This window comes from Falco cherrug, chromosome 4 (assembly GCF_023634085.1).
Source record: "Falco cherrug isolate bFalChe1 chromosome 4, bFalChe1.pri, whole genome shotgun sequence".
Lineage (NCBI taxonomy): Eukaryota > Metazoa > Chordata > Aves > Falconiformes > Falconidae > Falco > Falco cherrug.
The window spans coordinates 10335865-10350272 of NC_073700.1; the positions used below are offsets into that span (position 1 = coordinate 10335865).

A 14408-nucleotide genomic window follows, 5' to 3' on the forward strand; every position below is an offset into this window, starting at 1 on the left:
AAATGACAAACAGAGTTAGTACCTGAACTCTTCAACGGACATGACAAAATGGGATCTTTGTGGGGATTTCATCTGGCTCTGGAGAGCAGGGCTGTATTATATGCTGTTACCGACACCAAACATACATAGGTCAGTGTTATAATTGCTTTAGCTAGAAAATAACAATTTTAAAGAATGTTAGAAAAAAAATTACACCCAAGAAATTTATTGACTTTGTCTTACTACGCTGTGGGATAAGCTGTAGCCTTAACCTCTCATGCAGGCTCCATCACTCTTAAAAGACGCTTGAGATTTTTACTACTTTCTGACTTTCACTTTGGGAAATTACTTATTTTATAGCAGAATTACGACCTACTGGTACACAAAGCCAAACACAGTGACTCTGAAATATAAACTTCTATACACATTCTGTAACTCAAAAGCATAGTGGCTAAACACAACTCACCTAAGCCTGAGTATTTAATTACTTCAAAGCATTTGGAAGAATTAACACAATGAAATTTTCATCTCTGTGAACCAGAATGTTTCCTTCAAGATAACAGGCCTAGTTTGTTTCTAAGTATCTGCTTTTTTATTTGAAGTCTACCTCTTCACTTTGTCCTCCTAAGAGGCGGCGGCAATTCATTTGTCACAAGCACTATTTCATTTTAACCTACTGGGACTACCAACACAATCCCTATTACAGACAAGCTGCCTCTTCTGAACAAGGTGCTCCTTTTAAGGTTTACTTCAAGAACTGCATTGCTAGAAACACGCATGTTAACACCTACTGATCCAATGCACGGATATAGCAACTTTGGTGAATACGTAATCAGCAATTCATTAAAGGTGCAGGCAAAACCCTACTCACCTTACACTGTCTCCTGGGTTTCTCTTACATACTGAAGACATGAACTGAAGACAGTTAATGACTGTATTCAAAAACTCTGGAATTTTCTGTTAGTTGTGTTCACAGTAACTACTTCCTAGAAACTTAAATCTCAGTTACAGCAGAAGCTGCCTCAGAATGTGCTCTTAACCTAAACTACCTTGAGTTTAAGCACACCTTGTCACTGGGATTTCTTGTGGCACTGATAAGACCTGGGCAAAAAATAAAAGAGAGGAGCTTAGCCTGAAACTGCAATGAAATCATGCTCTGGGTTCCTAAAGACATACAATCAATAGAATACAATATTCCAGTTGGAGGATCGAGCTGTATTTGCATCCATACAGCAAACAGGCAATAAAAAAATAAAGATTTTAAACCATCCATTAGTAGCACCCTCAAAAAGCATTCTTTTGAACTACAGAGGTATAAGAGGGCAGAAATATGAAAGCAGACAGTATAGAGCTGGTATTTTGGGTGACTTACCATTAATATAATACTGACTAAACCTCTGTACAAGTGTTCAAGTTAGCTTCCCAGCTAGTCACCAACAGAATTCGTGATTCTCCTGCCAGAACCCACATTGGTTGTTAAATGTAGATACAACTATGAAACAGACATGCATGTTTTGCAGGCAGTTTGTATTTGTTTTATTACAATTTTTCTAACTCTTAGTATTTTCATATCTGGACATCTTGAAAGGAATTTTAGATTTACAACTTCAAAAGACACTTACAGAATTATCTTAAGTCTTGATGACAGCTACTCTACTGCACCGTACACAATCTTGTTGCCCACCTTCTGTGTCCTGCTCTACACAGCTCCAAACAAGTGAAAAATCTGAGACTGGTGTTCACATTCAAGCTGCAGGAAAGCTCAGTATATGGATTAAAAAAAAAGTGATAACTTGCAGTTCAACTATTTCAGGAATCAAGAGGAGAATACACAGATCTATACATTTTATCATTTTATTAGGAATAATTCCAAGTGGGTTATGAAGAAACTAATCCATTGAGTTTGATGAATTTTCCAAAATTTCTTTATGAAGATATGTTCACCAACAAACAGTAGAACTTCAGCAGAACTATTATACACTGGGCAAAAATAGTCAGGCTGATACCAAAAAGCAACATGCAACATAAAAAAAAAAGATACAATATAAAGAAAGACAATCTGCTGAATATTAAAAACAACCTCAACATGAGCTCTTCGCAACCAGCACAGAACTATTCTACCCATCAAATCCAATTCACACAAAGGCAAGTTGGGCCGACAGAACCCAAGGATTAATAAAATGTTCCTCAGTGCAGCAGATTTGTATAGTGTTTTAGAGCATTTCCTTGGCTGGAACAAGCAATATTAGGAATTCCTTTTGGCAAGGGAAAGAAATAAATAGATACGGAATGCTACGTTTTTAAATCAGCAGACTGTCTGAGGAATGAAACAGGGCATCAGTAAACTAAAAGTAGCAGGGAGAAAAAAATTTAAAACATTAATTTATTTGGGCTCAAAAGAATATTCAAAACAGATCTTAAAGATGTCACAATAACTATATTCAGGCATTTAGGCTAACAAGGGGAATAAAATCAGAAGATACACTTTTTCCAAGTTAAGGAGATTTTTACCCAAGTATATTGCTACCTTCGCAACATGTAGCTTGGTAAACAATAATTGGCAACAAAATAAGTTGAAACGCTGTAATATCCTGCCCAAATATCAGTTCCAGATACTGTAATAACCAAGATGCAAACTAATTTTGTTGTAACAAGCCTAGACCACTTATATCAAACATGTCCCTGGTGAAAGAGTCATCCAGTTTGAGTTAGCGTTTTGAGAGTTCATTTGACAGCCAGTCAAGTCCCTCATACAGACCAGTTCCTTGCGTAGCACAGGTAGCCTGGACATACCACTGTTAATGTAGAACACAAACAGAAGTTAAATTTACAAACTGATAAAACGTAAGCTAAGTCACAGTATGTGACAATCAGATACACACTCAAACAATGCTCTTTAAACACTGCTTTGTGCCATAAATAGAGTTAATTTTGAACAGATGGTAATGTTAAAAGTTTTAGGAAGTATATATAAAGTAGATAGGGTTCAGACAGTGTCCAGAAACTCAGTGCTGGCCTACCAAATGCCAGAACACCATTTAGGGCATCAGGAAATAAACACAGAACTTGCAGTTGGTTTATATGCTGAAAACTTAGCTTCTTGTTTTTGAAAGACTGCTCTTCAGGAAATGGACATGGAATTATCCAAGTTAACAGACATCTAAAACATCTTTATGGGTATGATCTTAGTGCATCAAGACACAGACATTATGTGAGTATCACAGAAGGCTGGATAGTTTATGTGAAGCAACCCTATCGCTCAAAGGCTTGTGCAGATGGAATCTAATGATTCAGGAGCTACTTAATTTCCTCCCGTCTTTGGAGTGGTGAGAATGCAAAATGCATTTTCTTCCCCAGAGCAACAAATAGAGAAAACAGGAAGGCCCACCACATACTTGGTCAAACATGTTTGACAGCCAGATTTCCGTCAGAGACTGGAATATTTATATTTTTCCAGGAAAAAGTGAGAGATGAAACACCTGCAACAGCTGAACATACTGGATTACGCTTCTAAATCATTTATTTTCAGAAAGGACCTTAAACTATGCACTACAGAATTTAATAGCAGGTATGTGCATCTTTCTACAGGAAGCGGTGAAAACTTCCCTTTCCTTTAAAGGAAAACTGTTTATGATAAATAATAAAGGAAGACAATAGTTCAGCAACTGGGAAGTTTACTACTTACAGTTCTGTTACGCAGAGACTGAAGACCTAGTTTATCTGTCATTTCACTGATTGCCATGGCATTTGGCAGATCTTGTTTATTTGCAAACAGAAGCAGCACTGCGTCTCGCAGTTCATCCTCCTGAAGCTAACAAAAAAACCGGCCACGTTATTAAGTTAGTTCAGTTAAATACTTCCATTACTTGAACAAGCACTAAAGAAACCTAAATACTGATTTAAGGGTTATAAACGTTTTCATTCCTACTCCTGAAGTCACTGGTAAGTACTGAGTGAAATTTAACTACAACCCAACAGAACTTCTACAAGTAAGGAAATAGCCTTTCAATCAGCAGTTTAAATTCGCAAGCACCTTGCTGCTGAAATTCTTAGCACCAATTTGTTTTCCCAAAATTCTTTGTCTGCTGCATTTTTATTAAGGTTTTATGAAGGAAAGAAAGGTTCTGACAGATCAGTAGTTCTGGAGCTAAAGCTCTCCACAGAATTTCAGTTACAACTCAGCACACTATGTGACCCAGAATTACTAGGTGAATACAATATACACCATACGAACATCCACAATTTTAAAATGCTAAATCTTTTAAGGAAGCTGAAAAACATCCAAAACTATGACAAAGTATGCAAAACAATCATGTTTCAGAAGGTATCGATATTTACCATTTTCTGCAGTTCTTCTGCGGCTTCCTGGATTCTCTCTCTGTCATTGCTGTCTACCACAAAAATGAGGCCCTGTAAGAAGTTAAGCAGTTCTGAAAAGCCAAAGTAAACACGCAGCACTATTTTAAAACCCAAGAAACTCATATTGGCTATTGTGATCGTCCTCTCTCTCAAGTAAGCAAATCTGACAGAAACTTCTGTTTAGGCAATGCAAGATGTCTATCTGAACAAACTGCAGAATAAAACTAAGTCTTCTAAATCAAAAAAGTTAACACACACAAATGTTGGTTTACAGATTACTGTGGGACCCATTAGTTTGGGGGAGGGGGGAACAGATACTAGTAAGTTTTCAGAAGCTAACTCTCTCCCCTCCCTTTTCACTCATTCTATCATATTAAATGCAGCAATAGCATCAGAAGTGCTTCACCATCTCACACTTCACTGAAAAACACTCTTAAAGCAAGGCCTGTTTAAAAAAAGTTTGTACCCAACAGTATTTTTAATGGCATCTGTTACTCAAGTGTCCTTCTTACACATACACTATTTACTCTTAAAATTTCAGTCTGAAACATTACATTTTATCATTCTCTTTATGAAGAGAGAAGTATCTTTTAAAAATATTTAGTAACAGGGCCAAATAAGGAACTGAAGCCAAGTATTATTCTGTTCATAGCAGTACTTCGCTAGCTCCTTTTTGTCAGTCCAGACTTCTCCATTTTTCTGCACCAATCAGATGCTGCACAGAAGTTTCTTGGATACAATTCTATATCCAACACAGAAAAAAAAACCCCAAACCACAAAACAAAAAAATCACCACTCACAAAGTTTCCTGATACTAAGCAACTTACCTTACTACTTCATTTATGTCACCAAAAATGACAGCAGTCACACCAATATGAAGCTGACACTTTCTAATCAATCGGTAACAAGACCTTTCACAGTATTTTTAGATACTCAGTGTACTAAATACACTGATACAGCATGGTAAAAGCTATATATTTTAAGGCTGGTTCTTGAAAAAAAAGGATATATAAAAGGGTGTTCAAACACTAAAATTTTTTATGTATAAGTCAACACCAGTTCAAACAAATCAAAGCATGGGTACAGCAAGGTTGAAGAGCTCTTCACAAACAAGCCAGCTGCTTTGGCACATTACAGAACACTGGTAGATCCTAAATGACTTAATCCTTGCCAGGCTCACTCACAGCTAGGCTTGAAGCCTTCAGGGTAACAAACTAGCTTCAACTAGAATGAAATCTGGGTATCCCTCAGAACTCGCAGGAAGTAGCGAGGAGCCTTTCTGAAACAAAGAGACAGAAGACAACTTTCCATATATACTCTACAGAACATACTGAGACTTTACAAAACAGGTCTTTAACTACTGTCATCTCTGAACTCTTACCTGTGTGTTTTGGAAATAATGCCTCCAAAGAGGTCTAATTTTATCTTGACCACCAACATCCCAAACTGTGAAACAAATGTTTTTATATTCTACCGTTTCCACATTAAAACCTAAAAAGAGAAGAGTTCAGTAATTAGCAATAGTTAATGCTAGTGTCAAAATGTAATTCTAACCATGTCAAAAATGGCTACTTCCCAAGTTACATGTCTCCCAAACACACATAAAATGGCTTAGCGGAACTGAATTGCTAGATGAAGAAGAAAATTGACTGAAGGGGAAAATAAAAATAAATTAGTAACTGAAATCCAGGCACAGGACCTTTTTTTCAGCAAATCTTTCAGCCACAAACTGCAAGGCTCATGGCATTTGTGGGAAGTACTGCGACTTAACTGGTTTCTATACTCCCTGAGCATCTGCTACTGGCCACTGTCAGATACAGGATTCTGGTCTAGCTGTATCTTTCGTCTGACACAAGTTATGTTATGGCAGTACCAGAAAGCCCATGGTTGTCTTGATCCTTATGGTAACGGCAAAGACAGCAAATCCCTACACTTCAGAAGCCCATCTCTACAACACAAATATAAAGTAACAAGAATGAAGGCATGAGAACTGGTTATCTTACCAATAGTGGGAATTGTGGTGACAATTTCTCCTAGTTTCAGTTTATAAAGAATAGTTGTCTTGCCAGCAGCATCCAAACCAACTAGAATAAACAGAAAAATTATTTATTTCACAACATTCACTATACCTTGCTAATTTAAAAATATGCCATTTAGCATACAGAGTATTAGGGGTTTTTTTCTGAGAAGAAACAACTTTTTAAACACTCTTAAGTCATTGTTAATATACTACTATATGTTTCTCCTCTACCCAGCACTAAGAGTGAGAACAAGCAATGAAGAGAACAAGCTCAGTAACACACTTCCCACCCACTACCCACAGACTTCCAAATTTCTAGTCATCTTCCCTAGTATTTGTGTTACTTAATTACATTTTACCATTCACTTTGAAAGTTTCTTCTGGGTAAGTAAGGATCTTCTAAATGTATACCAACAATCTACCAGCAGCACATCGTTTCTAACTGATCACACGTTTGCTACTTTGCGGTCAAGTTGGGGAAGGTCTCACTAAACCTTCAGCTAAGGCCATTTTCACATGCACCTGAACCCACAGCACTATCCATGGAAGGCACTTCAGTGTCCCTCATTCCACTGCTAAAACATTTCTTTTGCATTGACAAAACCACATAATTATGCAACTCCTGTCCTCCCTCCACATCTACTCTAAGGTCTGTAACTCTTCTTCAGGATAGCACTTCTATTCACTGAAATCCACTGGGATGCTTTCACTAGGAGTCTCCTTTTTTGATCTTTATAGGCTTTCTGCACTGGGATTTGCTCTTCTGTTTCTACAACAAAACTTAAGTTTGCTAGTTTTCAGGGTAAGCTGTGTGGTAAACACGTGATCCTTAAAAAAAACACACCAAAAACCAAAACTGGAGCCTCAAAGACTTTTTTTGAGAAGCATCACCAAGACTGCAGACATCCACTATAGTTTTCTAAAACTGCGCAACTGCTTATTATTAGGCATTTCAGAACACGTCAGAGCAGCTCAAAACACAATTCTTCACGTTAGAATCCAATGCCTAGCATATAAGCACCTAACGAACAATAGGTACTAAACACTTACCACAGCAACAGTTTGAATAAGATGTCTATTTGTGAAAATTAGAATGGTCAATAAAACTTTGCCCAAATGAAAATAAACCCCCAATTAAAAAATTAACTAACACTTGCATGAGAAACCTAACGTTATCCTTGTTTAGTAACAGTCTTAAGTGCTCCGAGTTAATTTCCTACTTGGTAGCTGCGATATATTAAGCTTTAAGTGGCTTGATGACTTGACTATTAATAATACAACTGTTTCCTTAGCATTGCCATAAAATGGAATTCAAAATTGCCTACTTATTCAGAATGAAACCAGACTCTTAAAAAGCTGCCTCCTTCTCAAGACACAAACTGCTGTTACAGCAAACTAATTAAAAACCCCTATCTATAACTGTCCTATATTCTGATACTGTGAACAGGATTATATATGCCAATGCGGTTTCTTTGGTATTGTCGTTGTGTGTTTATAAAAAAAACACACAGTTGTTCTACAATCAAACCCAAAAGCTCCTTGAGGGGTAATAAACCTCCAAAATGTTCAGATAAAAATGTAACAGTCTAAAGCCTGCTATTGCCTGAGTGTTATTCTCTTTTAGAACCGTACACAAGCATGAACCGAAAAACAGACATGGTGCGGCATAAGTTTCAGAAGAGCCTGCAAGTCATGAAACTTGTAAATGTTAGCATTTTCCCTACACCAACAAAGTGTCAGGTAGCCTTAGAAAACCCTTTCAGTGAACCCTGAAACCCTCCGAAGACTAGGCTCAAACCCAATGCTTTTAATAGCACCATGCTTGAAGCCCATCACCATTCTCACACAGCTCAGCTTCAAACAAGCATTTATAGGACGCCTAGATCTTCACAGGAAAACATAATGCATATACATGTGTGAGTTTTCCAGTAAATTAACATTAAGACTGCTTACTGAATCATCAATTAAAGCTACACATACTCACAAACTGTTCCTTTACCCCCTCTCAAAAAAAAAAATAATCCCAGTTATCAGTAAAACAAACACTGACAAGACTTGTTAACATTAGCAACGAAAGAAAAATGGCATTATCTACACAAATGGAGTGTATTTAGGGGTATATTAAAGATACACATAAAGACAAAGAAAAAAGCTAATCTCATTTCAAAGAATTTACACAGGGTGTCGAGAAGCATTTGAAGATATGACTCAGAGTTAAGAAATAAGAATCTACTCATGACTTTTAATTTGCTAAATTTAAGAAATTATTGCCCCAATTACCCACTCCACTCTTGTACCAGGACCCACCAACACCTCAACGGCATTGGCAGAAGGCTACATGAGCCACGTAAGCACAAAGCCCAGAGACTTTGCTTAAATCCACTCTTACCCACAATTCTAATTAAGCTGCTGGACTTTGCACTGAGGCAGGCTGAGTTATAGACACACGTTTTCTTCTCTCCACACCCGGGACAACAGCTTTTCACCATGGGAAGGCAACTTCTACAAATGACCGTGACCCTATTTGGAAAAACTGCCTCTTTTAGCCAAATTGAATATGTTAAGAAGTCTAAGTAAGCAAAAGTCATCAAAAGCATCACCTCCATTCATACTTCTTACTCCAGTTTGCCACTTAACACTCTTTTTAGAACAAGAAATTTCAGGGCACCAAATCACATTTAATCTTTTGAGCTGCTAGGAAGTGTAACTGTTGCTTTCAGAATTCCAAGAATAAACACGTTTACATTTGCACTGGAACACTAGATGTAAATCTATGAGCTACTTCCACGTCATAAAGTTTAAGTAGATTTAACTATAAAGATTAAAACCTAAGTCTTAAATCCCCAAATATCATAAATTTCCGATTCTACATTTTCAATCTGATTCTACTGCCTGACTGACCACTGACAAGACCAAGGCATAAAAGAATCTTGAAGTAGGGTGTGATGTTCAGCAGTTGTACCACAGTGCTTTAAGGTTACAATAAAGCACAAACGGGAAGCACAGACTTGCACTTGCAACCCTTTATCTTTAAACCAAGTCAAACACCTTCTTCCTCTAGCTGCGGAAGAAAAAAAAAAAAAAAAAAAAAGCTTACAGTGCTTTTAGATGCTGTTAAAACCACTGTGGTTCTAAACCCTTTATTCCTCTCAAGAGTGTTTTGTTCACAGCCTGTCAGTTATGTTTCTGAATCTCAAGCTTGTAGTTAGCTTGTCCCCAGACACATCATCCTTGTGACCATATCGCAGTCCTTATTTACCAACTTTCTACTTTGATCATGGGTGGTCGAATATGAAGCTGCCTCAGTTATCATAGCACAGAGCTTCAGATAAACTACAGATGCAGAAAAACAGAGAACTGACCTCTTAAATGGAACCCCCATCAAGCCAAATAGATTTTGGTTGTCAGATTGAGATTTCCAAAGTTTACTATACAATACAGTGTGTTGCCGCTTCCAAAATGAATGTTTCCGATAACCAGAGCAAGGAACAACAATCAAAAAAGCTTCTACTGTATTTAACTGATTCATGACATTCATGTTACAATCGAAAGCCAGCTTAAAAAAGTAAAATTAATGAATCCTAATTTACTACAGGTTTGTATTCCTTCACTTTTCTTTCATCTTTATACCAGTTCTCTTATTTATCCCCTTACATACTATTCCTCTTTCACGTTTCAACTGGGTAAGTCTTTGAGTGACATGAAGGAGCAGTTCTCAATACAGCTTCTGAAGAAAACACACACACATATGAAGAAAACTCAAGAGGATGCAAACCAACTGTGGCTAAAAAAACCCCAAACAAAAAATGCCAAACAAATGGTTTTGTGCTGTGCAGTAACATCAATCCCAAAGAACCTGCCAATTTTCCCCCCCAATGCATTTAATAATTACCTTTGTATTCAAAGCTCCTGAGTAGCTAAGCTATTATCTCAGTTAAGACTTGCACAACTGCACCAAGACACGGAACACTAAATTATGATACTGAAAGGTGCACAACAAATCAGTAACTTTTCTTTTTTAAGCACAAGAAACTACGAGCGAAAAATTTTATGGACAGGTGCATGTAGGGTTAGGACTCAGTTTTTCTGCTCTAATGCCCCAGTTGCCTAGTCTAACTTCAAGTCGTTCAATCCTATCCTACAGTTATTTGTTTTCCCTCAGGTTATTTCCATCTATAAAGAGAATGCAGGAATTATTTCACATGCATCTCCTCATAACATTATATAATTATTTCTCAGAAATAGTAAGTGCATTTTTAAGAAAACCAACATTTCAGTAACACTATACCATTAAATGCCCACCATTTATCATAAATGTAGTCTGAAAACATAAAACAGTGTGCCATTTTTGCTGTTGAACATGGTACCTGATGAGAAATACTCAAATTCTGCAGAACTCAGTAACACAAAGTCTGTCTTAAGAGCTAAATTAATTCTACTTTATCTTTAATTCTGCAGAAACAGCAAAAAGTTGTGAAAGACAAGTCTGAATTATAAATTAATCATCTGTTCATTATCAACTCATCCATATAATATTTTTCCCCTAAATATTTCTCCATGAACACCTTACTCCATAAAGTATACTACATGCAAAAATTTAAATGCCTAGCCTTATATAGCTTATTTTCAAACCATAAACTGAAAATTGTCACTTTGAGGAAAAGTTTAATCCAGTCCCAGTATCGATTCAGACATCTCTCCTCAAAGTGCTGATAAATAACGTAGAATGCTATGAAAAGCTTCTTTTCCACGTTACAGGTATAAACAACTTACAGCATATCCAGTATAACATATTCTGCTTCTAAACATCAAGCTTAGCTCCTATGTTGCACTCTCAAGAAAAAAGTTTTATGCTCTTATACAATGTAACAAATACGGTGCAGTCCCATGCTCTGATCCAGTCCTGTATTTGAATCTAATAGCTTAAAATCAAAATTATTACAAAATAAAAAGATGCAGCTGTACCAACTGCTAGAAAGCGCAACCTAAATTTGATTAGCCTGATTACCTACCAATGAAGAAATTAAAGCCTTGCAAGCTATTTTGATCTCCATGACATTGCTTTCCTGTTTTCATTATTTCGCAGAATGCAACAGAACTACAAACATACCATAGACACTATCTCATCCTACAGTCGAGCTCATTTGAAGGTTTTTTTACTTCCTTCACTTAAGAGTCATATGAAGAGTCTGGCTATTAGGGAGACAGTCAAAGCACTTCCTTGAAACCAACAGATGTATTAAGTTGTCTCAAAGACAAAAAATACTCAGCTTATTTTGGAATAGATGAGAGTCTCTAATTTTAAACAGAGAAGACACAATGAAAATTACTGTGCATGCAATAAAGAACTCTGTATCACAAAACGTATGGACGACATTGAAATTACAATGAAAAAAATTTTTTAAAAAAGCTGCATTGTAGTGCCTACTGTGCGTACCAAGGCAGCATTACAGGTGAGTAGCGTGCCAAGAAGTTTCAGGGTTATGACCCAGTCCCGTGATGGGCTATATTGAAGTGAACACTTGATTTCTTAAGACAGGCCACTTCAATCAACGGCCATAAAACAAGTTCCATTCACTTTGGTAACAGAATTTGAGGAAAAATTGGGGGGTTAAGATCTGCCTGTACCTAAAGCTTGCGGGGGGAGGGGGTGGGTAGGTGGGTGAAAGAAAGCAGGGGAGAGTTGATTGAAGTGGAAGAGGAAATAGCGAATGCAGTATGCGCTTGCTTTGACCTTTTGAACCATAATCTTGCAGCAAGAATCTTCAAGAGCTACTGCCTTCAACTCTTACACAGCCTGTGTCAAGAGAACCACATCGAATTCCAAATAAATAACTCGAGGCAGACAGTAAAACTAAGCAAGCACGGCAGAGCGACCCTACCGGGTTTTGTACGCGAGGCACAGGAGCGAAAGTCCTTCCCCGAGCGCCAGGGGCACAGGCACCGTAGCTACCGAAAATCGGCCATTATACGGCAATTGCTGCAGCCCTCGCCGCCGAACACAGCGGGCTTTGTCACAGCCTGCTGGGGGCCACGCCGCCGGGCGGCAGCGGCGCGGGGGCAGGGCGCGCAGCCGGCCCGTGCCCCGGCAGGGGGACCCCCGCCGCCGCCGCCCCCCTCACCTGCGGCCGCTTGATCTTTGTTCCGGGCTTCGCTCGGGCCCAGCGGGGCGGCAGCGCAGGTGCAGGGGGACGGGGCTGCAGCCGCGCACGCCCCGCCGCAAACCCGCGCAGCGCTGCCCCCGCCGCAGCCGTGGCCCCGGCAGCGGGGCAGGAGAGGGACGGGGCCGGCAGCTCGGCGCAGGGGAAGGGAAGGCAGCTACAGCCCGACCCCCACCCCTTCCCCCGCCGCTCGTCCGCTTCCCGGCGACCCCGCCAGCCCCAGGAAGGGCCGAGCCCCCCCGCCGTGAGCCCGCGGCCCCCTCCCGCCGGGCTCCCCTCCCCCACCGCCAGCGGGACGCGTCCGTGAGGGAGCGGGCGGGCCTGGCGGCGGGTCTGGCGGCGGGTCTGGCGGCGGCCGCGGGCGGACAGGGCGCAGCGGCGAGGCTGGGGGGCCGCGGGCGGGCGGCGGCAGCGCGCCGCCGTCCCCCTTACCCATGAGGATGCGCATCTGCTTCTTGCCGAAGAGGCGCGAGAAGAGCGAGGAGATGGTGAGGCCCATGGCGGCTCCGGCGCGGGGCTGGGCGGCGGCGCAGGCGGCGGGAGGAGCGCGGCGAGGCGGGCGGGAGGGGGAGCGCGGCCCGGCTGCCGGCGGCGCTCACGGATCCCTCCGCGGCGAGGAGGCCGGTGCCGAGGTGCGGGCTTGGCCCGGCGGCACCGACCGATCGGGCGCGGGCGGCGGCAACGGCGGCGCAGCTGGTGCTGTGTGCCCGGGAGCCTCGCTCGCTCGCTCTCTGCCACGTCACGCTCGCCACGGCCGCCCCGGCTCCAACGCGGACAAAATCACGTCACGCTCGCCACATCCCCCGGCCGCGGCGCCACCCTTCGCCACACGGCCCCGGCGCCGGCGCACTACGGCTCCCAGGCAGCGCCGCGCCCGCCCCGCGCCCCGCTCGCCCCAGCCGCGGCTGCCAGTGCATGACGGGGGCTGTAGTCGGCGCGCCCGGGCCGCCTCGCCGCGGTTCCGGCCGCCGGGCAGGGCGGGAAATGCAGTCCGCAGGGCAGGGCCGCCTCGGGCCGGGCCCGCTCAGCCGGGGGTGACAGCCACCGCGCGCCTCTCCCGGAGGACAGCTGAGTGGAGCGGGGGTGCGGGGTGAAACGAATCGCCCGAGAGCCCCAAATGCCCGCTAACACCAGCAGCGCCGGGCAGGGAACCGGCCCGCCTCCGGCGTTGGGCCCCCGGCGCTGCGGGCTCCTTTCCGGCTGCGGTGCCCGTGAGCCGGCCCCGGCCCCGCAACCGCACTGGGCCGGGGGGCGGGCGGGCAGAGCCGGGGCGCTGGAACGGGCACGGAACCGAAAGGCGCCCTAGCCTGACAGACAGGCTGTTTTTTGAGGGGTATGTTCTTTTTCATAACCTGCTGCAACAGCTTTTTTCACAGCTATTGTGAAAAGCCCATCGCCTGGTGGTAGTTACATTTGGGGCAGCGTAAGCTGCGTTTAATGCGTGAGCGGCTGCGCTCCCTCTCCCAAGGAAACTGGCTCAGTCAAAAGCCCGAAAAATTTTCAAGGGAGTTATTGCCCATGAGAAACTGCGTTAGTACACACAAGCTCATGTTTTTCAAAAAGAAGCTATTTGGTATTTCCTTACCTTCCATTAAAACACCACCCATCTTCAATGCTCTTGATAAAGCCACAGCCCTAAAGCAGGTCCTACCAGCAGGCTACTGCGAGGGAGACTCAACTCGGGCTGCCCTGTCCTCACATGTCATCCTGGAAGTCTTACTCAGGTTTTAAATCGATCTGTTTTAAATTAAGGTTAGAAGTTCTGTTTTTAGAAAATGTTTCAAGTCAGTCACATTTTAACTTAAATCCAGTTAGTGCCTAAGTTGTTAACATGATCCTGATCAACTATTAGGTTTCAATTTCCTGATAGTTTTAAGGAGTCCCGTTCA

General features: G+C 41.9%; 1 protein-coding gene across 1 annotated transcript; it reads right to left on the reverse strand.

Annotated features, from left to right (window-relative positions):
• Positions 1-1819: 1819 nt before the first annotated feature.
• Positions 1820-13339, reverse strand: ARF4 (ADP ribosylation factor 4). Its single transcript, XM_055710047.1, has 6 exons — positions 12952-13339; positions 6342-6422; positions 5720-5829; positions 4318-4389; positions 3665-3790; positions 1820-2774 (listed from the first exon to the last, which is right to left on the reverse strand). The coding sequence occupies exons 1-6, from the start codon at positions 13016-13018 to the stop codon at positions 2688-2690; spliced, it is 543 nt and encodes a 180-aa protein (XP_055566022.1). The 5' UTR covers positions 13019-13339; the 3' UTR covers positions 1820-2687.
• Between the last annotated feature and the right edge of the window lie 1069 nt (positions 13340-14408).

Bases quoted from the DNA above. Each gene is read 5' to 3' on its own strand.
- ARF4 (XM_055710047.1), bottom strand. From the start codon at position 13,018: ATGGGCCTCACCATCTCCTCGCTCTTCTCGCGCCTCTTCGGCAAGAAG. The intron at 6,423-12,951 runs GTAAGGGGGACG...TGTTTATTCTAG, and splicing joins GCAGATGCGCATCCTCATGG to TTGGTTTGGATGCTGCTGGC. The intron at 4,390-5,719 runs GTAAGAGTTCAG...AACTTCTTACAG, and splicing joins ATTATTTCCAAAACACACAG to GGCCTCATTTTTGTGGTAGA.